General features: G+C 41.5%; 1 protein-coding gene across 1 annotated transcript; it reads right to left on the reverse strand.

Annotated features, from left to right (window-relative positions):
* Positions 1–777: 777 nt before the first annotated feature.
* LOC134751044 (protein DEK) lies at positions 778–26,010 on the reverse strand. The gene is made up of 16 exons (XM_063686379.1): positions 25,880–26,010; positions 23,762–23,912; positions 18,879–18,982; positions 18,230–18,328; positions 17,792–17,898; positions 16,029–16,164; positions 15,450–15,578; positions 14,575–14,737; positions 13,657–13,818; positions 10,010–10,095; positions 9,299–9,469; positions 6,000–6,119; positions 5,398–5,503; positions 3,581–3,753; positions 2,777–2,929; positions 778–1,285 (listed from the first exon to the last, which is right to left on the reverse strand). The coding sequence occupies exons 1-16, from the start codon at positions 25,919–25,921 to the stop codon at positions 1,271–1,273; spliced, it is 1,917 nt and encodes a 638-aa protein (XP_063542449.1). The 5' UTR covers positions 25,922–26,010; the 3' UTR covers positions 778–1,270.
* Between the last annotated feature and the right edge of the window lie 426 nt (positions 26,011–26,436).

The following is a 26,436-nucleotide window of genomic DNA, read 5'->3' on the forward strand; positions in this document are numbered from 1 at the left end:
TTGACATAGCATTATCTTAACATATGCCTCAAAAATGTCATGGCTCAAAAAAGGGTTATTCCCACTAGTTACCACAAAGTTTTTTCCCAGCTTTTACCACTGGTAACTACTTGGAAAAATAATTCTCAGTAGTTACCACTGGTAAAAGATCGGAATTTCTTTTCCCAGTAGTTACCACCAAAATTGTGTTAGAGTTCAAAATTAATAAAAACAGTGTAAATAGTATAAATATAGAGTGCTTTAATAAATAATTATAAGTCGATTAGTGTTTCAGTAAACTGCCTTAAATGGATCAAAAATATTAAAACGGTTTAACCGGTACAAGTGCAAAAACTAAAATATATGTAAGGATAAATTTATTCATTCATTTAGATTATATTTCAAGTGATTTTATTAGGTAATTAAACAGTTTATGTTTTAGTATTTTTGATAATTTTCCAAGTAGTTTACTGAAATGAAACAAATGTGTAATGTGTTACAACTGAAATGTGTTAAAGCAAAATTTATTTAAAAAAATTGTGTCATACATATTGGCTGGTCTGACGTTGGTATTTGTATGGGAGTCAATTTTTTTTCGCGATTTCGGTATTGGTTTCATAGTAAAAGTTATTCAGTATGACCTAAATAATTGCAGGTGACTATAAAAAAATATCCTGTATTTATAGTATTTTTATTAGTATTGAACTCTAACAAAATTTTGGTGGTAACTACTGGGAATTATCTTTCCCAGTAATTATTTTTACCATTGGTAAAAGGTGGGAAAAAAAATTCCCAGTAGAATAGAATAATGATTTATTGCCACTCACATAGTCATACACAACACAAGAAGATAAAACAAAATAATAATAATAAAAAGAAACAGGGTTTTCTAAAACTAAAAAAGAAAATAACAAGCAGCCACCCCGTTGTTACCACTGGTAACTAGTGGGAATAATAAGAGCCCGAAATAATAAAAGTCCTGGCAAGCAAGGGAAACTGATGACTTAGACTGGCTTCTCAAAGTTCCAATTGTCTTAAAATCCATTTTCGTCAGGGTAAATGACCCATTTATAAGCACACTCAAAGTGCGAAATTAAGCACTAATGTGACTGATTGAGCATGTATAGGAAAGGTGGATGTGATTTACCCCATAGGCGATAATTTGACGATGATAATTGAATGGATGAATAGCCCCGGTAGGAGTACGAGCGGGGCCGCGGCGCGGCATTAGTCTAGGTTTAAGTTGTGTACCTTACTTCTATGAATGTGTTTGCGGCCGAGTACTCACTGCTCACGACGAGATGAGCTGAAATACAAATTAAATAAAGATTAACATTAAAAATGGACGTACTTTAGCGAATGGATCAATTCTCAAAAACGTGTCATTTCAATCAAGGACTTTTCTATTTGATAGAATGTTTTATTAAAAGGTTTTCATGGGTTTGGATCCATATCCCTTAATTACGTGCATATATTAATCATAAACTTTGCAATAATATCAACTGGATCAACACAAAAACATGTTAATACAGAAAATAAACATAGTAAACGTAACAATTTTTTAAAGTATATTAATAAAATAAAATATTTAACATGCAAAAAATAAAAAAAGCAGTCTACCTTTTATAAAGCGGGTGTTCCACTGCCTCAGAGATATTATTTTATTTCTCATAATATATTATTATTGTAATAATATATAATATGTCCTTTTATAAACTAATAGGTATACTATGAAGACATCTACACTCCGCCTTAACTCCTAACATCTTAAATACACTGCAACAAAACAGAAAAAAAAACTGAAATAAAAAAAAATTAAAACAAAAACTTAACTACTAATAATTATAATATAACTTATTGTCATAAAAGCAAAAGGTGCCATGACATTTAAACTTGAAAAATAAATAAACTTATTGAGCCCCAACATCTTTCTAAGCTTCGATCTGCATCGTCAGACTTGATGGTACCAGATGGTACCCATTAACACATCATTGCATGGTTATCAAGGTTTCTTTAGCTCAAACGGACTTTGGGTACGATATGAACTAGTTAGCTAACAAAGAATTAGCGATAGTAGAAGAGGTATAAAGTCTAAGAAAAATCGTGTTCTAGTTTGAAAATAAATATATAGCGCTGTACTACGCCATGTTTTGTGGCCACTGCATTGTCAATCGTCGACTTTTGACAAACGAAGTTACCGTATCGTGCCGTAGTCATATAGCACCATCTACATTACCTGTCTAATCGGAGCACAAATTTGTCTTAAAGGGGCCCACTGACTATCAGTTCGTCGGACGATATCGGCCTGTCAGTTAGAACAAAAATTTGTCAGTTCCGAACAACTGACAGGCCGATATCGTCCGGCGGACTGATAGTCAGTGGGCCCCTCTAGACTACACATTTTCTCAATCGAATCTATGCTAACAAATGTGTCGCTCAACATCAAATTCAGATTAATCCATTTGACCCTCTTGGGAAATACCAAAATCGCCAAATCTGATGGCTCCTCTACACGATGGCCCAGCGCTGGACCAGCGAGATAACCGTGCGATGGTTGAGAGCACGCACTATGGAATGGTGGAATGGAATGGTGTGTGTGAACCATTGATGTGCGGACGAAAAACCGATACCGTGGCCATCCCATCGCCACACCGCCGCCGACGCCTCCTACCCTCTCTACACGCCCATCTATACCACGATGGGCTATAGTGTAGAGGAGCCATGACAGTTGGATTTATCCGAGTTTAAAGTTATGGTAAAAAGGCAGTTTATGTTTATTAAACGTGTTGTTACTGACCGACTTGACTGTGGCCTTGATGAAGTCCTTCTTGTGCGCCAGATCGAAGTCGGGGTAGTGGCTGTACACCTGCTTGCACACGGTCTTCATGGTGATCTGCTCGAGGTTGGCGCCCTCGAGGATCTGCTTCACGTACTTCTTGATCTCATCGTCCTGTTATAACAATATTTCAGTTAAACGGCCATTTATGGATACACAATAAAGTTAAAATTTGCAATTTGCTCATTGCAGATGGCTAACCTAACCTAACGAAAGCCTGTACATATCTTCGGAATTTTTTCATACTCTGTAGACTAGAGGTTGGACTTTTTAATCAATACCTGGAATTGTACTGGAAGGTCTAAATTATTGCCGCTGCGTTCCGCTTTGCGCCTTTAGCCACATTAAATAAAGTACATAGTTAGATTTTCACGATTGTAAGCACTTGGTTTGAAACTGCGCTGGTTGCCTATTCACTGTGCTTTACATGATACTGGCTCTCGGCTAGCGTCACACAGTAGTATTTTTGTTAATTGACCGTCAATAACTTAGGATACATTTTGGACACTGACACGTTTAAAATTTTTAACATAAGCTATTGGACCTGTCAGAGCACCATTATTATCATTACAACGCCCTATGTCCAGCAGTGACAGCCTACAAGTTGATTACGAAAGTCTATGATACATATGGTTGCTGTCTCCCGCGCTCTCCTCCTCCTCACTTCCTTCCCCGGACTCCTCTTCGGATGACGCAGACTTCTTGTTTGGCTGGACATTACCAGCAGCGGCCTACAAGTTGATTACGATACGCTACGGTACATACCGTGGGTGGGCGCTTCTTCTTGTCGACGGGCGCGTCGCTGTCTCCCGCGCTCTCCTCCTCGCTACCCTCCTCCTCCTCGCTTCCCTCCCCGGACTCCTCTTCAGAAGACGCGGCCTTCTTGTTTGGCTTCTTGGCCGGTCGGCCCGCCACCTTGCCCGCTGGCTTTTTCTTGGCTGAGGGAAAAATTAGAATGTTAGAACAATTCGGAGAAGGAGTTTTTAAATGAGGAAACCTAGTCGCTGTAAGAGAAAGTAACTATCAAACATAGCAATTAAGCAAACATTGACATTGAATTTATTATTGTAATTATTTATACCTCATACATATACAAAAAAAATCTCTAACCAATTATTAATTATACATTAATTCAATTATTAATTATACATAATAGCATGCCTGGCCTGTAAATGTAATATAGTAATAAGCTAGATATAAGACAATTTGTGTGCCCTGACAGGGTGTCATGAAAGCTTCCTGTATAACTTTAATAACATCCCATGTACATGACTACAAATAAATAAAATAAACATTCCTTACAGGTTATATATTATATAGCACAGAGTTGACAGATAAACAAAGGTAGGATCGCTCAAGACACTACTAATACAGCGGCCAGATGGCCTAAATAAAACACCATTCGATGTGACTGTACAGTATACTACTGACAAGTGGTATCGTTGTGTTCGGTAGACTCTACTGAGTACGAAATAACAACTTGTCACTTTCTAAGTGTGGGGGGGATAACTGTGACGTCACAAAATCGGCAGTACAAAGTTTTTAACTTTTTTCTTTTAAACATACCATGTGGGGTACCAAATGAAAGGGCATTGTGAGTAGATTACAAATATATAACATAGTCTAACATTTTCACTAGTTGGTCTACCAAATTATTAGAAAATGATCAAAAATTTCACAATCCTGAGTTGATTTTTAACTGCTCTAAATTGAAAATGGCTGAATGGATTAGTCCAAATATTATACAATATGACTATGAATATCCTTTATACTACGTCTAAAAATAATTAACCAGATATATCCAAAAATAAGGAAAGTACATCAAGTTGAATAACACTATAATTTTCTGTTATACTATACCAAAATAAATAGATACATTAGACCAGAAAATTATACTGATATTCAACTTCATGTACTTTTCTTAGTTTTGGATATATCTGTTTAATAATTTTTAGATATAATATAGAGGATATTCACAGTCATTGTATATAAATTTTGGACTAATCCATTCAGCCATTTTCAATTTAGAGCAGTTCAAAATCAACTCAGGATTGTAAAATTTTTGAGTGTTTTCTAATAATTTGTTAGACCAAGTAGTGAATATGTTACACTATGTTACATATTTGTAATCTACTCACAATGCCCTTTCATTTGGTACCCCACATGGTATGTTTAAATGAAAAAAGTTAAAAACTTTGTACTGCCGATTTTGTGACGTCACAGTTATCCTCCCCACACTCTCAGAAAGTGACAAGTTGTTATTTCGTACTCAGTAGAGTCTACCGAACACAACGATACCACTTGTCGGTAGTATACTGTACAGTCACATCGAATGGTGTTTTAGGCCATCTGGCCGCTGTACTATACTACGACTTCATGACATGCTGATTTCGCACACATAATCACTTTTGGTGTCATTCACAATCTTCACCGCTGCCTTCGAATGAAATTGACAATGAGTGCGTATCGCACGTAAACACGAGGAAATAGGCGTGTTTAAAAATCACAGTTCTGTCTCAGCAACTCTACGACCTACCTTTTCCTTTCTGTGGGTTTTTTTTTTTGACGAATGTTGAAATTACCTGGTGGTGTAGGCGCTTTTCGTTTGACCGGCGTCGCCTTGGCGTTCTTGGTGACGGCTCCCTTACGGCCCTTGACCGCCGGTCGGCCGCGCTTGGACTTTGGCTCCTGTGGAACATAGTTTATCGTAAGTGGAAACCCAACTTAATGAGAAATAATAGTATTTGCTGGCCACAGTATAAAATCTGGGAAAAATACTTTTTTTTTTTCAAGAATTGGAAGGAAGTACAATTGGAGGGGCGGGGTCTGTAGCTCCTTGCTCCATTGAAGCCCAGAAGCTGGACACCAGTAACCATACGTCATTCTTTCAGCGTTCAAATGAAAGCACGGATTTATACAGCAAATTGAGCTCTACGATCACAAATGTAACCGTAAGAGAAGTCAAAATAGGGCTGATTACAAAATTAACAATGTCATTTTGACAATAATGCCAATGTGACAAAAAGCAATATCATACGGCAACTCGTGTAAGTGATAACTACCCTCTGGTTTGATGCTCTCTTTCGGACCGTTTCCACTCCTATGATCACCCGTATTATTTAGAGAAAATGTACAGTTTAGTTTGGCAAAAAACAAAGTAGTAGAATGAGGGAAAGCAACTCACGTCGGATTCGTCTCCGTCGCTGCCACCGCCGCCGGACTCGGATTCATTTTCGCTCTCCGACTTTTCACTCTCCTCCTCGCTTTCCGAGCGGGCACGCTTTGCCGCGCGACCCTTCTTGCCCTGGTTACAAACAATTGATTAGTATTTTGAATGCCTCAAATATAGAGTAGATTATTTGCACCCGAAGCGACGACACTTAACTGGCCTACGGCTTTATCGCAATAAGAATTAAATCTCGTATCGAATTAAATTGTATATAGTTAGATAATAAGTAGTAATTTCGTACGCCAAAAGGCACATCATAGCTGTTCCTTAGAATAGTAAGTTACAACCTATTTATGTACCTGTGATGAACGAATAAAGAATTGAAATTTTTATTTTATTTTATTTATTTAAGGTTTACCAACAATTGTTGACATCGATACATTAATAATGTACTAAGCTAAACATGTAAGGAGTGGTGTCACAATTACTTACAGGTAAACACCGCATGCATAACAAATATAAGTAAACAACTATAGTAATACCTAAATTTAAACTTACTTTCTAATTATTTATGTTTCTAATTATTTGTGTCTTAATAAATATTTTCGGACAGATGTTATAAATTTATTTAGTGGGTCACAGTGCATATCCGCCTTGTCACAACAACCATTAGCAATTTTACATAACCTGCATATTGGAGAGTTAGTGCCTGAAACTGTTCTTCTAAGCGGGGCGTAAAGAGGGGTGATAGCGTTACGGGGGAAACGAGATGGAGCACGAAAGTTCAACAACGTCAGCAGTTGCGGACAATCTATTTTGTGGTTCACTAACTTGTACAAAAAAGTTGCATCTAAGAGCGTCCGTCGGTCTCACGGAGTAGGATGGAGATGGCAAGTGGGCGTTCCCGTCTATCCGACAGTTAGTAGCGACCGACTCACTTTATGCACAGACTATGCTCAGTTGTTGTGTAAACTTCATGCTCGAATGACATTCACGTCGTACGTACGCTCGTCTAACAAAAATTGATAATTAAATTTAAAATGCTGTATTGTGCAGTATTAAGCTGCAGAAATCACAGCGGTTTAAAAAATCTTTCACGTGGAGGTATTTCCTATCACCGGTGGTTATTTATTTAAATATAATCCGATAAATACGAAGAATCTGTTTATTTTCCATTATTTACGAATGTTCGTTAAGTAAATCTATATTTTATCAGTTAGAACTTAGAGTTCACAATCCTTTGTCACTATTCTTTACGTTTATCTGGAATATTCGCTATCCTAAATGTCAAATAACTTCGCTACTCAGATGCTGCGCAATGTCGATATTTATATCGATAAAGTTAAAGTTACGATATTTCAAGTTTGATGTTTGGTTCGGTAATAAATTATTATTTTAGACACGTTTCTAATTATTATTTGGGATAATCAATGTCTTAGTAAATATGGCAGCTCTGGTCATCAAGCACTAAGTTAACCCTTAAATGCATAATGATGTATATATGCATCGTATATTTGATGGTCCGTGGCTCAATATGCAGCTATCCAAAATATTATTCCCTCAATCTATACAACATGACACATCTATTTCAATTTATTAAAAAGTTATACAAAAAATCATGCATTTAAGGGTTAAGTCGGGGTCATTTCATGGCAACCTTTCAAACCTTCGTAATCCTTTACATACGTTTTTGTTTTTTACACCCATCATATTTTCATCGTTAATATAATTAGACTAGGTACTTAATGCACTTATGCGTACAATGCATGCAATGTGCCATGAATAAACGTTTTATATTTTCTATTTCTTTATTATTAATTATTGTAGGTTACCACAAGATGACGATATTAAAAATAAATGGATCAATGCTACTGGGCAAGAAAATTAGTTTCCGCAAAAATATAGCACCATTTGCTAGGAGCATTTCTTAGAGAAAGATTTCTGGGGATAAAATTGCCATACATCTCATCTAGCGTCCACACGCCTAAAACTTAGTTACTAATTTAGTAATTATTAGTGACATTCGGGCTCACTAAATTAATAAAAAGTGTTCCGTACCACGCAAACTAGCGTTAAATATTGGAATTTTGCCGCCCCCTTCCTGATTTGATAGGTCACAATCTTATAATCAAATCAAGTGGGATCGATGAGCCAGTTTCATGTATGCTTTCACACCATACAATTAATTTGACAATTTAATCAGGTTGTCCCGTCTAGATTGGCCTTAAATGCTGCTACAAGTAAATATATTGTTAAAGACGAATACTTACCTATGTAAGTAATTGCAGATTTGTGATTACAAAATAACAGCAATACCGAGTTAATAGACCTTTAAAGAACTATGAATTTATCTGTTTGACTTTAAGATATATTTAATGTTCACATTAACAACCTAGTTGGTCAATTAATAAGAAACAAATTTCTAGTTAGATATTTGTTGTACTGTACTACATATTATTTTTCATACAATCACGATTATCACTACCTATATTACACCTATAATCATAAATAAAGTATCATCTAAATGTGTTAAAACATACGGTAATGAAATATCAATACCTAACTGAACACACAAATATCGATAAAACACTCCGATTACACTGTCTCCTCCCTATATCGTCGAATGGAAAGAAGTTCCAACGGTTAGCTACTCGCAGGCGTGTAGAGATCTCGAAAACACCAGTGTAACGTGACCGTGAGATCCGTAACAAACCATGCGTAATTAGACCTTACTTATACTGGTTTTTTAGGCCTTTTCTCGCCTGTAATAAGTAAGTGATTTTAAAATTATATAAAATAACGCCATCTGGTGTTGAGTAGTTGTATTAGGTGAACGTTGAGCGAGCTTTTGTGAGATTAATGAGATAATGAAAGAGTCGTATGTCATATAGCTTTGACATTATATTTTAAACCGTCACTCATGTCATGTAGCTTACAGTTGATATTCGTTCGAGAAATGTCCACCGGTAATAACCTTTTGGTATGGAAAGTTGCTACGAATCAGAGCAATTTTGTAAGTGTGTGACGTATTTTAACGTGGCTATGAATGTGTGAGTTTAGCGACACTGGTTTTCATACTAAATAGGAGTCATTTCACATCCACTAGTTTATTAATTCGTGGTCGGTCTTCTAGGGAATCCATCTTGAAATATTGCAGTTTCCTTTGATAGGATATTGATCTTTTAGCCATAACACGTGCCTAATAACATTCTACTAATTAGATTGGATTTTGACTTGGATAACTATATGGTATGGTTTTCAGTTTTCAGTGTATTGCAGCTATGGGACGGGGTAATCACTCGTATGGCACTCACCTTGGTCGGCTTGCCGCGCTGGCGCTTGCCGCGCTTGCCGGGCTTGCCGCCGGAGCGACGGCGGCCGCTGCTCTTGCGCTTGCGCGTGCGCGTAGCGCCGCCCGCGCTCTCGCCGCCCTCGGGGTCGAAGTCCGAGTCCGCCTCCTCGGACCCGCTCGGGTTGAACGAACCCTTAGAACAAACGTTATTCTATTTGTGACGTTTTCAACCAAAAGGTACCACATTGTCGCCTGTCGATAAGGTTGATTTCAAATTGAAGCTATATGGAAATAGCGCCTTATTGACAACCGACAACAAGTACCCTTTTGGATGAAAATGGCACATTTGCCTGTGCAATCAAATTTAAATATGTATACTGATCTATGTATATGTATACTCTTCACGCTTAGGGCGCTTTTGAATCGAGAGCGTAGCGAGGGATTCTAAAATAGAATCCTGAGCGTAGTGAGGAATTCAAGCATTAACGCCGAAGGTGAAAATAATTTTTCTACCATGTGACACATACGTACTGCTTTTCACATCACCTAAGAGGAAATTATTATGTTCCAAAATATTATTTAACCTAAAAAATAGTATGCAAAAAAGAAATAAAATTGTGTCCTTGAACAGAAAAGTGACACTTTTTTCAAGTGCTACTTTGATCCCTCCTAGTGGGGAAGAAAAAGCCCTTTTTCGAATAGGTGATGTGAAATGTTTTTCAATGATACTTACATCTGAATCTTCCGAGCCATCCTTTGCTGGTTTGGGACCCTTGACCTTCGTCTCTGGGTCAGTCTCGTACTCCTCATCGGAATAGCCTACACAAAATATTTAATTAATAGGTATTTTATAAAAAATACAGGATGGCCGAGGACTTATCACTAAATTTTGTTTTTTTTATTATTATTTAGAAACTGGTCGATGAGAGATGTGGGAGAATTAAAAATGCAGCGTTCATGCAGATAGGTAGTGCAAGAATCTTTATTGAAGTAAACAACTATACTTGATGATTTTTAGGACCCATAACGCCATCTGTTCGCGGTAATGAGTATTAGCACATAAGATTGATAGGTTCACATGCAAATTTAGGACTTTTAAATTATTGTACATAAATAGTAGAAGGCGTAAACATCAAATAGTATTTATTAACTTGAACAGAAACAAACTAGTCTTATAAAACATTACTACTTACTTACTTATTATTACTGATTTAAAAAACTAGGTGGGTGATTTTTTTTCTTGTCACTCGGGACTGACTATGATAATACCTTGAAAGTAGTGTTTAACTCGAGTGAAAGGCATAATTCAGCCTCGGACTATTTGCGCTCTACCTGCGTTCGAGCAACAAACCCCCCTTGATCTACTATTAGATCTAGTGGTGTGCGGGGTTGTGTTGTGTGGTGGTGGTGGTGTGTTGTGTTCACGTTTACCTCGGTTGTGCACCTTGGCGGCGGCGGAGCGGCGCGGGCGGCCGCCGGGCGTGGCGGCGGCGGCGGCGGGCGGCGGGCGCGCCACGCCGCGCGACTATTAGATCTAGTGGTGTGCGGGGTTGTGTTGTGTGGTGGTGGTGGTGGTGTGTTGTGTTCACGTTTACCTCGGTTGTGCACCTTGGCGGCGGCGGAGCGGCGCGGGCGGCCGCCGGGCGTGGCGGCGGCGGCGGCGGCGGGCGGCGGGCGCGCCACGCCGCGCGACTATTAGATCTAGTGGTGTGCGGGGTTGTGTTGTGTGGTGGTGGTGGTGGTGTGTTGTGTTCACGTTTACCTCGGTTGTGCACCTTGGCGGCGGCGGAGCGGCGCGGGCGGCCGCCGGGCGTGGCGGCGGCGGCGGCGGCGGGCGGCGGGCGCGCCACGCCGCGCGACTATTAGATCTAGTGGTGTGCGGGGTTGTGTTGTGTAGTGGTGGTGGTGTGTTGTGTTCACGTTTACCTCGGTTGTGCACCTTGGCGGCGGCGGAGCGGCGCGGGCGGCCGCCGGGCGTGGCGGCGGCGGCGGCGGGCGGCGGGCGCGCCACGCCGCGCGACTATTAGATCTAGTGGTGTGCGGGGTTGTGTTGTGTGGTGGTGGTGGTGGTGGTGTGTTGTGTTCACGTTTACCTCGGTTGTGCACCTTGGCGGCGGCGGAGCGGCGCGGGCGGCCGCCGGGCGTGGCGGCGGCGGCGGCGGGCGGCGGGCGCGCCACGCCGCGCGACTATTAGATCTAGTGGTGTGCGGGGTTGTGTTGTGTGGTGGTGGTGGTGGTGTGTTGTGTTCACGTTTACCTCGGTTGTGCACCTTGGCGGCGGCGGAGCGGCGCGGGCGGCCGCCGGGCGTGGCGGCGGCGGCGGCGGGCGGCGGGCGCGCCACGCCGCGCGACTATTAGATCTAGTGGTGTGCGGGGTTGTGTTGTGTGGTGGTGGTGGTGGTGTGTTGTGTTCACGTTTACCTCGGTTGTGCACCTTGGCGGCGGCGGAGCGGCGCGGGCGGCCGCCGGGCGTGGCGGCGGCGGCGGCGGCGGGCGGCGGGCGCGCCACGCCGCGCGACTATTAGATCTAGTGGTGTGCGGGGTTGTGTTGTGTGGTGGTGGTGGTGGTGTGTTGTGTTCACGTTTACCTCGGTTGTGCACCTTGGCGGCGGCGGAGCGGCGCGGGCGGCCGCCGGGCGTGGCGGCGGCGGCGGCGGGCGGCGGGCGCGCCACGCCGCGCGACTATTAGATCTAGTGGTGTGCGGGGTTGTGTTGTGTGGTGGTGGTGGTGGTGTGTTGTGTTCACGTTTACCTCGGTTGTGCACCTTGGCGGCGGCGGAGCGGCGCGGGCGGCCGCCGGGCGTGGCGGCGGCGGCGGCGGCGGGCGGCGGGCGCGCCACGCCGCGCGACTATTAGATCTAGTGGTGTGCGGGGTTGTGTTGTGTGGTGGTGGTGGTGGTGTGTTGTGTTCACGTTTACCTCGGTTGTGCACCTTGGCGGCGGCGGAGCGGCGCGGGCGGCCGCCGGGCGTGGCGGCGGCGGCGGCGGGCGGCGGGCGCGCCACGCCGCGCGACTATTAGATCTAGTGGTGTGCGGGGTTGTGTTGTGTGGTGGTGGTGGTGGTGTGTTGTGTTCACGTTTACCTCGGTTGTGCACCTTGGCGGCGGCGGAGCGGCGCGGGCGGCCGCCGGGCGTGGCGGCGGCGGCGGCGGGCGGCGGGCGCGCCACGCCGCGCGACTATTAGATCTAGTGGTGTGCGGGGTTGTGTTGTGTGGTGGTGGTGGTGGTGTGTTGTGTTCACGTTTACCTCGGTTGTGCACCTTGGCGGCGGCGGAGCGGCGCGGGCGGCCGCCGGGCGTGGCGGCGGCGGCGGCGGGCGGCGGGCGCGCCACGCCGCGCGACTATTAGATCTAGTGGTGTGCGGGGTTGTGTTGTGTGGTGGTGGTGGTGTGTTGTGTTCACGTTTACCTCGGTTGTGCACCTTGGCGGCGGCGGAGCGGCGCGGGCGGCCGCCGGGCGTGGCGGCGGCGGCGGCGGGCGGCGGGCGCGCCACGCCGCGCGACTATTAGATCTAGTGGTGTGCGGGGTTGTGTTGTGTGGTGGTGGTGGTGGTGTGTTGTGTTCACGTTTACCTCGGTTGTGCACCTTGGCGGCGGCGGAGCGGCGCGGGCGGCCGCCGGGCGTGGCGGCGGCGGCGGCGGGCGGCGGGCGCGCCACGCCGCGCGACTATTAGATCTAGTGGTGTGCGGGGTTGTGTTGTGTGGTGGTGGTGGTGTGTTGTGTTCACGTTTACCTCGGTTGTGCACCTTGGCGGCGGCGGAGCGGCGCGGGCGGCCGCCGGGCGTGGCGGCGGCGGCGGCGGGCGGCGGGCGCGCCACGCCGCGCGACTATTAGATCTAGTGGTGTGCGGGGTTGTGTTGTGTGGTGGTGGTGGTGTGTTGTGTTCACGTTTACCTCGGTTGTGCACCTTGGCGGCGGCGGAGCGGCGCGGGCGGCCGCCGGGCGTGGCGGCGGCGGCGGCGGGCGGCGGGCGCGCCACGCCGCGCGACTATTAGATCTAGTGGTGTGCGGGGTTGTGTTGTGTGGTGGTGGTGGTGGTGTGTTGTGTTCACGTTTACCTCGGTTGTGCACCTTGGCGGCGGCGGAGCGGCGCGGGCGGCCGCCGGGCGTGGCGGCGGCGGCGGCGGGCGGCGGGCGCGCCACGCCGCGCGACTATTAGATCTAGTGGTGTGCGGGGTTGTGTTGTGTGGTGGTGGTGGTGTGTTGTGTTCACGTTTACCTCGGTTGTGCACCTTGGCGGCGGCGGAGCGGCGCGGGCGGCCGCCGGGCGTGGCGGCGGCGGCGGCGGGCGGCGGGCGCGCCACGCCGCGCGACTATTAGATCTAGTGGTGTGCGGGGTTGTGTTGTGTGGTGGTGGTGGTGTGTTGTGTTCACGTTTACCTCGGTTGTGCACCTTGGCGGCGGCGGAGCGGCGCGGGCGGCCGCCGGGCGTGGCGGCGGCGGCGGCGGGCGGCGGGCGCGCCACGCCGCGCGCGTGCACGGAGTTGTTCACGGGCTGCTGCAGGAACCCCACGAGCCGCGCCGCCAGGTCCGCTTGCGATCCTGCACAGTGCACACCCAGACATGCTAACATGTTAACGTCAGATCGGGGACATTTTACAAGAGCTGTAGTCATTTCGTTGACACGCGAAATATTGACCATGACGTCGAAAGTACGACGTCTGCTCTCGATCGAATACGAAGTTACAGCGCTTTCCGGGACAAACGCCTGCAGAAAAAACGACAATTCCGATGTTCCAAAAACTACTTTGGATTTCAACATTATGACATGTGAAGAAATCCTTGAATCGAATTGCTATGTCACGAATTTTTTTACTAGCCCGAGTGTTAATATGCGAACAAATTGTCATTTTACACTTCTGTCAAAGAAAGTAAGATAAAAATGCACAATGAACTGTGCCCACATCTTAGGGATTCTATAGTTGGTCAAGCAAATCTGCGTAGTGCGCACTTGCTTGGGCTCTATCTTAGTGGTCTCCTCGAGCTTGGACTTATACTCGGCGGATCCTATCACCCACTAGTCTAACTGACTACAACAGTACCTTTCTTGTCCAAGTCGAGCATCTCGCACATGGTGCCCACTTGCTTGGGCTCCATATTGGTGGTCTCGAGCTTAGCCTTGTACTCGGCGTATCCTATCGCCCATTAATCTAACTGACTACAACAGTACCTTTCTTATCCAAGTCGAGCACCTCGCACATGGTGCGCACTTGCTTGGGCTTCATCTTAGCGGTCTCGAACTTGGCCTTGTACTCGGCAGATCCTATCGCCCACTAGTCTAACTCACTACAACAGTACCTTTCTTGTCCAAGTCGAGCATCTCGCACATGGTGCGCACTTGCTTGGGCTCCATCTTGGTGGTCTCTTCGAGCTTGGCCTTATACTCGGCGGAGCCTATCGCCCACTCGTAGCCGCGGAACTTCTTGATGTTGCGTTTCACGTTGCGGTCGAGGCATAATTGCTGCACAGACAACAGGTATACGTTAATAACTAAATACATCTTACAAGACTTATATTGACCGGAGTATAGACCGTGATTACCTTTTGATAAGTCTAGTGAAACTAACCGTGAATCATTCTAAACTCTACATCTTACAAGTTGTACAGTCGCCATCAGATATATCGGAGCAGCCGAGGTGCTCAAAAATATCTGAACACGCACTCTAACGCCTTGACAATAGAGAAGAGTTCAGATATTTGTGAGCGCCTTGGCAGCTCCGATATATCTGATGGCGACTGTACAACTTTCACAAAAGCTAAAAATAAGACTTTTTTATACAAATTTTTGTCTGTAATTGTCATGACAAATAATAATATGCATAAAAATGCATTCGACCTCTAGTGGTGAACTTTTATCACTGTCTTGGCACATTAAAGTACAAACACAGGTCTCTGATAGCAAAGCCTGCACACCCTTGGAGTTCTAGAAATCTTTGGTATTAGGGCCACCTCACACTAGCGCCTTTTGAGCGTCGGCGTCTAGTCAGCAGTATGGAAAATGGCGTCGCTGCGCAGTTGCGCCAACGTTGCGTCGAGCAGCAGCCATAGAGTTGACTACACTAGAAGGATATCATTCAGTCCCACCAAAGAGAATCATCCATAGAACTTAAGTCCATTTACATTGGCTAACAAATTTCTAAATTTAACTCCTGGAATAAGAGATGGTTACTTACCCCGTATAGGAACTGATGCAGAATCTTCTGATCCTGGGTCTTGAAGCGCGACAGTGAGATCTCGACGTTGCTAATATGGCCCAGCGGGATGCCCTTGCCCGCCGGCAACGGCACGGGTGGTTCCGTGGGCTAAACATACAAATATGAGGTTGAATTCAGTGATATAAGTCAGGGTTTAAATTCACGACCTCCGTTTTCGATCCCGCCTTATCGCCAGGCTACCAGTGATTCTTACTGATCGAAATATTAGTAATTTTCTAGATTGTATGTAAGTCCGATTGAGGTCAATCAGAAATTACTTCTTTAAAAATTGGTTATATTATTTTTTATAAATTGGTTATCATATTCACGTGCGCTTAAATCGAAAACTAAAGCTTGAAACTTAACACACCAATAGGTAGTACACACACTCTCCTTTATGCGTTGAAAGGTCTACCATTTTATAGCCTGAATCGAAAACTTAAACTTGATTAATGCTTCGCGTCAATAAACAAGAGGAGTTCCTTTCCTTAGCAGTCTTACAGTTCAAACTCTCGCCCACTACTCCTCAAATGTATAAACAATCTGTAATTAACTTACCTCTTTCTTGGGCTTAGGTTTGGGCGCCTCCTCTTCCTCCTCCTCCTCTTCTTCCTCCTCCTCTCCCTCTTCGTCGCCCTCCTCCTCGTCGCCCTCATCGTCGCCATCTTTGGCTTTCTTTGCTGGTTTCTTTACCCTGGTGAATAAGAAACATTTTGATCATGTTTGCTAATAGCGTTAAACACCATCGAACAAGCCTCGAATCATACCAAGGTACAGGTGGTTCGGTACATAAATCTATTAGTACCTTTATTCCACCCAGGTGTAAAGGGATAAGAGGGATTTTTGTAAGTAAAAGTACCAAATTGTGCGAAAAATAGGTGTTACAAGTTTTTTTTTTACTAACCTACAATTACTACCAAATAACTAATAAGTCTTACAGTAAAATGTAGTTATAAAAAATAATAAAAGCTGTTTGAAATATTTATTCTACTATAACGTGGTATAACGAATATGTAGGTATTTGACTTGTGAGTCTTGTGACACGGGCGGTATTGAATTTGTGATCGGACATCCAGGCGCAGGGAGCAAATGCACCCGTTCGTGGTCCACGTTCCATTTGTTCGCACGAAACGTTTTGCCTCCTCCTTTTTGGTACGGACGGCTAAGGAATGGAATGCGCTCCCGGAATGTAATCCCTGATCAATATGACCTCGGTCTCTTTAAAACAAGAGTGAATAGGCTGTTACTGAACCTGTGAGCGCCATCTTAGGCCCTGTTCCTGTATTCACTTTCCATCAGGAGTGACTAGGTCCAATCGCCGATCAGTTTATAATAATAATAAAATAAAAATGAGTTATGAAGTTAGAGGAGGCCCAAAGGAGTCTTACTATACAGGATAATTCGGTTATTAGGGTTCTTATTACCTTCAAAGTTAATAAGATATATAGTTAATAGAATAGAAGCTTGCAATGCTATTACAAGACGACAAGTGAAACACGAAACCATACTAATACTGTCAGACAGTAAATCGGTACTACAAGCGCTATGCAGCGACAAACTTACCTCAGAGCTTATACTTGAATGCCATCGGAGCCTCACTGAAGTGAGCAAAGAAGGCAACAAAGTAAAAGTACAATGGATAAAGGGGCATAGTGGATCAAGAGGAAACGATGCAGCGGATGAACTGGCCAGGAAAGGTTCAGAAACACCGGCATATGGACCCGAGCCAATTATGCCTCTACCAATATCCTACATACACAACCAGCTAGAACAACATCACAGACAACTGCACAACAAGTACTGGAATGAAATGAAGACATGCAGGCAAACCAAAGAAATTCTACCGGAACTGAACCACAAACTTACCAAAATATTACTGAAAACACCAAGAAGCCAACTACGTAAAATAGTAGGATTAATAACAGGACATAACACACTAAACAAACACCTACATATTATGGGTAAAACGGACAGCCCCATGTGCAGAGCGTGCATGGCAGAAGAAGAAACAACAAAACATATTCTCCTAGACTGTAAACAGGTAGAAGTATATAGGAGCAAATACCTAGGGAATCCATGCACACTAAAGGAAGCAACTAGCAACCTGAAGACTGCTAGGCTTCGTGGAGGAGCTGGGGTGGTTGGAGTAGCGCTACCTCGTTTCACGCAAAATAGGCACATTGGATGTCGAGTTGCGGAAAATGCCCAGCAAAACTAACTAACTAACTAACCTTCAAAGTTGGTGCTATCTCACAAAAAACAAAACTACATGCTTAGATATATGTAATTAAATAATACTAACTTTTTAATAATATACTTACTTTTCTTTGGGCTTCTTCTCGTCCTCATCTCCCTCCTCGTCGCCCTCCTCTCCCTCCTCATCCTCCTCCTCCTCTTCCTCCTCATCCTCGTCTTCTTCTTCTGTATCCTGTACGAAATATAAGTATGGAACTTAAAATCCAATCACAGGCATTGTTATGTTATGTGTACAAGTATTAAAATTCTCGAGTCCGGTTAGATATTATATTATAAGCTGTGGGAGGTAGAGACCTAAAGGCGAAAGCTTTGACTTAGGACTATTGTAGATAAAATGGAATAAGTACAGAGTGGATAACGAGACTGCGATGTTGCCATATTATTATGGATGCGTGATGCATAAGAAGTCCTCAGAGGCTTAATCAATAGAGTATGCGATGCAGTCATAATTGCGTAAAGAAAAAACGGTCTTCCCCACATTGACCTTATATCTAAATCCATACCTCTTTCTTAGCCTTCTTCTTGGCGGGCGGTTTTTTAGTGCTCTTGTTTTCTTTCACGTCATCCTTCTCGTCTTCATCGTGTGTTTCACCATTTTCTTCCTGCGATTAAAAAACCTATCGTCAACTCTACTCTATAGAGACTCCAGACTATAGAAGCAATACTAAAAATATTAAACGACTCACTCACGTTTCTTTAACCCTTTACCAGGCTAAGGGATATATATTTCCCGCATACGGCACTTCAAACATGTGTTCTATTTTCGATCAGTAAGACTGACATTCGCTTGTCATTTTTGAACTGTCAGCCTGGTAAACGGTTAAGTTAGAAATTACTTGACATATTAGCTCACAAGCAAACATGGTTTGACGGTAGTCATATTGGTTGTAAATAATTTTTGAATATGACGATGTACAATTACTACAAATAAAATATATTCTATTAAACCAATAGATAGGTAGATTAGGTAGGATAGGTTCATTGGGTTGCTTCAGATGCCCGAAGGGCAAACTGTCCAGGCTCCTAGCCCTAGCGGGGCTCCGTCGACTCAGGGAACGAGACAATGATTTTCACGTTTCACAATATGCGTCGGAATTTCACGATCCGCCTGATCTTACAAATCAATGAAATAAAAATATTTGATGATAATACCTTTTTTACATCGCCCTCTGCTTTAGCGTCTCTTTTCTCGTCCTTAGAATCATCTCCACCCGCGTCATCTTCCTTCCCATTGGCCGTTGTGCTTTTGGCGTCGCCTGTACCGAAGGAAAATATAATGAATATAGGTGTCAATACGCTACAATACCGTAAGTGTGCATGTGAACTTGCGTTTAGTAGCAAATGTATGAACTCGCAATAAACACTACTTAATGTATAAACAGGGTCACTACACATTTGAAGGCCAGCCAGCAGCCACACTTAAGCGCGCGGTTGTGTTATGCGATAAACGCATGCGATCACGGAATGTAGGGAAAATGACAATGCGCTTACCGCGTAAAATAATATACGGTCTGGTTATCAGATTTAAAATGGGTGTGCGGAAGTTTTCACTAAAATATCGATTTGTTAGATGATTTTTACAAGGGAATATTTTCATAGTACTTGGCGAATTTTTCACATCGTTTTATCATGATCGCGAATATAGTTTTTCTCCTTTCTATTCTATCCAATAATACCTACATTTCTTTTTGACACGCCATTTGTCGTTAGCATAGAGTAACTTATACTAGAGCGGTACTGTCATAGTAAATTTTGTAACCCCAGTAAATTCACTGCCATCTGTCGACACACTTTAAAACTAAAAATAAATATTTATAAAAATACGATAAAATGTATTTAAATATGGATAAATGATTTTTTTTATTTGCATTAATTATTTTTGATTTTGACCCATGTTCTTTCACTGATATGCGTTAAAATTATAAATAACAAACGAAATCGTCAAAGCCCTCTATACGAGTGTAGGCCAAAACTAGTGGCGCCCTCTGATCGTGAGTCAAATTTTCGTGATTTTCGAGGCACGTTTTTTCCTTAGACTGTATCCATCTATTACGGAGTTATATCTATCTTTGGTCGTTAGCGAAAGAACAGGTTTGACCTATAATATAATATATATAATACATATAAAAATAATAATAACAAAAAAACATCTATATATATTATTATCTATGTATGTATATATATTTTTATTTTATTTTTATAAATATTCATTTTTAGTTTTAATAGTGTGTCGATAGATGGCAGTAAATTTACTGTGACTACAAAATTTACTATGACAGTAACCAAAGCAAAGAGAATATATAGTATAGAGTACTATCTATTCTCTGTGCCCTGAGCATCCTAACATATAAAATTGACATCACGTCGACATTTAGAACTTCCGAAATAATAAAGCTATCTATGTAAAATAGAAAACGATCGGCATATTAAATAACCTCATAAATATTCTTCTCACTGACCTTGAATTTAAATAATTTAAATAATAAACGAAACCAGTAGTGCCTAGCGCACTAGTAACCTAGTGGTAGGATCGAGATTCGTATTCGGGTAGTGTAATCACAATCAGTAATCATTCACCTCAACTCTCCTGGCGATAGTGGCGATACTTCAACTACGAAATGCGCGCGAGCATTCGTTCCTCTCGCAAATAGATCGCGAATGATGTGCAGTAGAGATGGGTAGCTCAGGGGATATAGATATAAAGGATATATATCTTTCTCTTTTCATGAATCACTCTTCTTGTCTTTACGAATCCGAATATATCAGTATATCCCAATATATCCGTACACTCGCACCGTCGCACCCGCGGCAAGGATTTACTAAAGTGAATAGATAGATAAGATAAGCGATGTCTTTTGTCTCTTTGTCTCGGCCGCGCGTCGACGCCGCGCCGTCGGTCAACCGAAGTAAATTGCAATGATGTGATGAGTCAAATTCAGTTCTATTGCTTAAAGTTTTAAAGCTTAGTTGTTTGGACCTAGCATGATTATTTTCGTTGTTATTATACACTAGCTGCGTTTTGTTCCTACAAAGTTAGAATTGAACTATGCATATGCAAACTAATTTAGGTCATATTTTGGTAAGTTTAAGGATTTACACAAAACGTATTTGCGATTTCCAAAATTTTGCAAATCGTTCGCTTTGCTTTGACCTCGTTCGTTTCGACGGGACTTGAGTGTATTCCTTTAGGTATTTAATAAAATGTAAACAAACCGCAATAAGGTATTTTATTACGCAAAAATATTAAAATTCAATAACGTCAATATATTTTTAAATGCAAGGTCAAGGTTACAGATAGCGCAATTCACGACGCGCAGATTTGTCAAACCTAAAGTAATAGCATGAGCATGACAATACGAACCAAAGCAAGCGCCTTCGTGAATGAATCGATCTATATCCATCATGATACAATCATCCAAGACATCCAATATACAAAATGAAAGAAACAATCTCGCCACGGTATAATAACTACTCTAGTGTCCTCTCTCTCACTCATAACAGTCATAACATGACGTAAAGTGAGCAAGTGCCGATACAGTTGCGAGCGGGAGCAGTGATGCATACGGATATAAAGATATAAAAGAGTGATATATATCCCAGTGAGAGAAAGATATATATCACTCTTTTCTTTTTACTGACACATTTCGCCCATCTCTAATGTGCAGGCGTATTTGCCAAACCTGGACACTCATCGTAACACGTCAACGTCAGTTGCATGACAGCACGTCTAATCTCAAAACTGGAATTCACAAGGGCTTGACACTCTTTGATAGAGAAAGATAGTCTTATTGCGATTCCTATAAGAGGAAAGAGAAAATAGTGCCATGCTTTGTCTTTATCACCGACCGGGCATTTTTTCATGGTCAGGTTATGGCATCATGACGTGGGCATCAGAGCAAGAAGACTAGGGCGAAATACCGGAATTTATAAGAGTGAAAGAGAAAAGACATTAGACATGCAAACCGGATAAATTGCGTAGTATACATTTTATATGAATATTCTTTATCTTACCCCGGTCGCTCGGTGGCGCGTCTATAACTACTTGTATATACTATGTCTATATGCCACTGCAACAAAATGTTTGTACAATAGTATATTACTTTTTTACAGAAAAACACGCTAAGAATTTATTTACTGATAATTTTAATTCAATGATTTAAAGACGTAATTTTATTTACTTATTTTTGCATAAATACAAGACGCCCTAATAAAAACTTAAACATCCGTGATTTTTTGTTGAAAAGCTGCTTTTGTACTTGTAACACTTCGGGTATTTAAAACATTTGGTGCAATAATTAGAAATAATAACAAACTCAGGTGTAATTTATTATAATTTATATTACATACATACATCTAGCTAATTGACAAAATCGCAAGGTAATGGGCCTAGCTCTCCTTATGATTGTTATTGCCGCCATTTTTATCGGCTACCGGCCGTGTCTCCATGGTTTCTTAATCTCACTCGACACCAGATGTCTGTTCCGAGTGATCGAATGTTCTGTTTGCTCTGTGGTGATTTCTGCCTTGTTGAGTTTTTTTTTTTGGTTCCGTACCCAAAGGGTAAAAAACGGGACCCTATTACTAAGAATTCGCTGTCTGTCTGTCTGTCCGTCCGTCACCAGGCTGTTAGTGTATCTCAATTATAATAGGTAGACAGTTGAAATTTTCACAGATAATGTATTTCTGTCGCCGCTATAACAACAAATACTAAAAACAAAATAAAATAGATATTTAAGGGGGGCTCCCATATAACAAACGTGATTTTTTTGCCGTTTTTATAGATGCGCGAGCCCGACTCGCACTTGGCCGGTTTTTTTAATTCATGGCGACAGATTTAATTCAAGATAAAAGTTAAATGTTAAAGGTGGAGGTTCGCGCCCCAACAGAGACAGAAGACCGCGACCGCCACATGACGGTAGGCAACAAATAAGCGACAGTTCGCGCTGAGACAAGAGACAGAGACAGGAGACGCTCTGCCTCTGTCTCCCTCGCGAACTGTCGCTTATATGTTGCCTACCGTCATGTGGCGGTCGCGGTCTCCGGTCGCGGTTTTCTGTCTCGGTCGCTTCTCTCTGTCGCGGCCCGAACTTAGACCTTAAGGCTGCGTTTCCACCAGAGATGCGCGAGGATGCGTACTGCCGCGCTAAGCATAAGAGCAGTAACTCATTTTGAAATATCTTTCAATTGTAGAACATATCGTACAAGCCTTATATTGACCGGGATATAGACCGTGATTACCTTTTGTATTATTTGTGAGCTCCCTAAACAACAACAACAAACACAAACAAAAACAACAACTAGTACAAAGTATGTGTAGCGAAGGATTTGTTTTTTAAGAGCTAATAGAATCACTGCATGCTGGGCGAGGAAAACAAATGAAGTAATTCTATTAGCTAGAAACGCAGCCTCAAAGATAAGGTAAAATAGCTGAGACGAAACTGTGCTTTTCTCGTGTTAGCGCGAAACAGGGTTTTTTTTTAAGATTTTGGGACCGGAGAGACGTCTAACGTGTCTTTTTTTTCATACTTTTTGTTAACAATTGTTAATGATAATAAGAATTAACACTTCTCATTTAACTCATTTTGTAATAAGGAAGGTTGCATATGGTAAACTTTTTTTTTTTTCAAATTAGTAAGAATTATTTTTAATGAGGTAAAAAGTGTGTCAAGTATGTATAAGAAAATCATAATGAATTAATGATTATCCATTCATGACGCAAATGATGATAATGAGAGGACACAGACATACTTTGATGATGACATTCAAAAATGTTATCCCTTAGCCTTAGAACAAACACAAATTATAATGAGTCAAGGGGTAATTTCCATTTGTCCTATTAATATTTATTATTATAGATGTGCAAAATTCTTTTGAAAAATTCCTCATTTTCTTTCATACAGATTCCTTTACAACTATGTTCCAATCTATAAACCTAACAGCACTCCTTAGGACAAATGAAAAACACCCGCAGTTAGTATCCCACACAGGTGAGTGCAATGTAGATGAACAGGCCGACCCAACACAACAACTCTGACCTTCAAGGGTATCTTTATTGGGCGCGTTGCTTGGTTGATCTACATCGGTGTTACCTGCGGCCCGGTCGGGGACCGACTCACCCTTGGAGTCTTGGGACGACTCATCTTCTGTTGTATGCCCGTCGCCGGCTGTGGACTTCTTGTCTTCATCCTGTATAAAAAAATGTGGTTAGAATAAGCACATATTTATAAGGGAGGAATGGGACATTATTTAAGAATCTGTAATATATTTCTGTAAAATGACATGTTTCTGGCAATTTAAAATTGCAAATTGTTACGATTTAACACTAATTTTAATATAAAATACTGAGTTGGTATATCAAATACCACACGCCTCTTAAGGATTTTTCAAGAATATGTAGCTATAGGTAGCTGGATTTTTCTAAGGTGTCTAAATGTTACTCTACCTACAATTTGAACATATAAAAAGTTGTTACTATACTAACATTAGTAGCTGTGGAAATTATTACCTTTTTAAATCTCAGAGAACAGAAAGAGTTGTAGGCTAAAATTTACTTATTTATGCAACCAATTAGCCAAAAATATGTATACATGTTATATTGTGGGTGTAGAATTGTTTATACATACTTATTTGTACTAAATAGTTTAAAAGTGCTTATTGCTAGGCCTATTTGAATAAAGAATATTTTGACTAGACTTGAAATTGTTAGTTTCTATCTTAAATCCTGACTGTATGTACATTATGCCGAGTCTAGACTCCTTTTTAACATAATGCTGTCTTTAATACCAATGTCAATCAATTTAGTTAAGAAGCAATGTACCTAGTTAAGTACATTAGTATGTAAACTATTAAGTACAATTTTCACGATGTTTAATAATGTTTTGTGATGTTAAATAAATTTTCTCTCTCTCATTATGCTATTTCAGTTTAAAATGCCATCATTTTTTTCAGAGATTGTAATTGTGGTATTGAAAATATCAACCTGATGATATTGTAAGGTTGTTAATGGGTATTTCACATTTCCTGTACAGTATTATTACTTTACAAGGATTTTTTTTACCTTAAATACTTTTATTCAACACACATTTATATTATTATTTTAAAATATCACCAGTTCATACATACATTTTATGATGGCATGGTAATTGGGTAATTTTTGACAAGATTTTGCATACAAAATATGAATTTCTCAATTTCTCATAAGTAGTTTGTATAAGAATAAAACTGTTCTTGATATAAAAATACAACTTCTCATTGGAATATTTCACTTATTGAACCAAATAAACATCAAAACGCTATTTCCAATTAATATGTAAAATTACAATTCAGAAATTTCAGTCGGCAAATCTGCAACTGAAGTTCCAAGCGTCAGTTCGAATTTGCCGCCATTTGAATTTGAACCTTACTGCATACGCGCAAGGCTCATTTTACATTACAGACTTACAATCTTACCGCTATACATACCCAAATATACAAGCTGTGTACATATATAGCGACTGGGTATAAGAATTATATCTAGGCTTACATTTAAGGGTCAATCGACCTCTGTCATATTGCTTTATCCATACCATATTAAAATACAACTACGGCATGATCGGAAGCTAAACAGAACGAAAATTGACCGAGGTCAGCAATAAACGCTCGAAAGAAAGCATGTTTATTTACATCGACGGGCTAGCTCCGCAACGAAATAGCAAAGCGCCAAGCGACGGGGCATTGGAAAGACAACAATATCTATATACTATACGTCTAAAAAATAATCGCAAAAACCAAATTCCAAGGTCATGCGGATTTCCTATCAATGTCATTATGTACATACATCGTGGTACATTAACAAAGGCCTGCACCTAAATGCAAAGGGGCGGGGGTGGCAAAAATATGCGAAATCTGGAAAATAATCCCATTAGCATCAGTTTCGATAACCGATCACGATGGCATTCACAGTTTTTCTTGCGAAATATTGACTAATATCACAACCCTCCGTGGCGCAGTTCCCGCGTTTAGCGGGAAGCAAACGTTCTGTCAGCCATGTTGAGACGCAGACAAACATTAGTGATATAATACGGAAATAACATCACTTCACTACTTAAAATACTCTTAATAGACGCGCACCACTGCATAGAAATATAATACAAAAACATATTTCACAACTATACCTGATTGTCACTGATTTTCGCTTTATCGGTATCACCCGACATTTTTCCTACGAAGAAATTGAAAGCGAATTCAAAGCGTCTTCAAACACCGGACAACACAAATGCACGCACCCATTAAAAAAAGTTTTGGCGTTTAGTTATCAATATAGCTCTCGTTCTACTTCGAATTGGCGGCATTTCTTAAATGTTATTAATAAATGTAATTATATTCTACAAATATTTAAAGATTTCATTTGGTTAATTAGTATAAGTCTGGAATATATAGATTAAAGAAATTTGAATAAGCAACGCAAAGGAATACCTTAGTTATATTAAAGTAGTAAAAAGTATAAATTAAAAAAATAATAAAAATGAACTGACAAACTGTCGTTGTACAAAGTTAATTTTCAGGAGGAATAAAATCAAAAAATAAACTAATAAATATACAAGATTTCGATAAAGCAAATTTTACACCACAAAGCGAAGAAAAAAATGCTAAATAAAATACTTTCTAAGAAGATGCTGTTGAATTTGAATTACTTCATACAGTTTGCTAAATTAAATGTGCGAAAAAAGTG

The sequence above is a fragment of the Cydia strobilella genome, chromosome 21, assembly GCF_947568885.1.
Source record: "Cydia strobilella chromosome 21, ilCydStro3.1, whole genome shotgun sequence".
NCBI lineage: Eukaryota > Metazoa > Arthropoda > Insecta > Lepidoptera > Tortricidae > Cydia > Cydia strobilella.

What these genes read in the sequence shown, in the direction of transcription:
- LOC134751044 (XM_063686379.1), bottom strand. Translation starts at nt 25,921, where the DNA reads ATGTCGGGTGATACCGATAAAGCGAAAATCAGTGACAATCAG. An exon ending in CGAAAATCAGTGACAATCAG is followed by an intron (nt 23,913 to 25,879) that starts GTATAGTTGTGA and finishes TTTTTTATACAG; the next exon opens with GATGAAGACAAGAAGTCCAC. An exon ending in CGCCAAGGTGCACAACCGAG is followed by an intron (nt 10,096 to 13,656) that starts GTAAACGTGAAC and finishes TATTTTGTGTAG; the next exon opens with GCTATTCCGATGAGGAGTAC.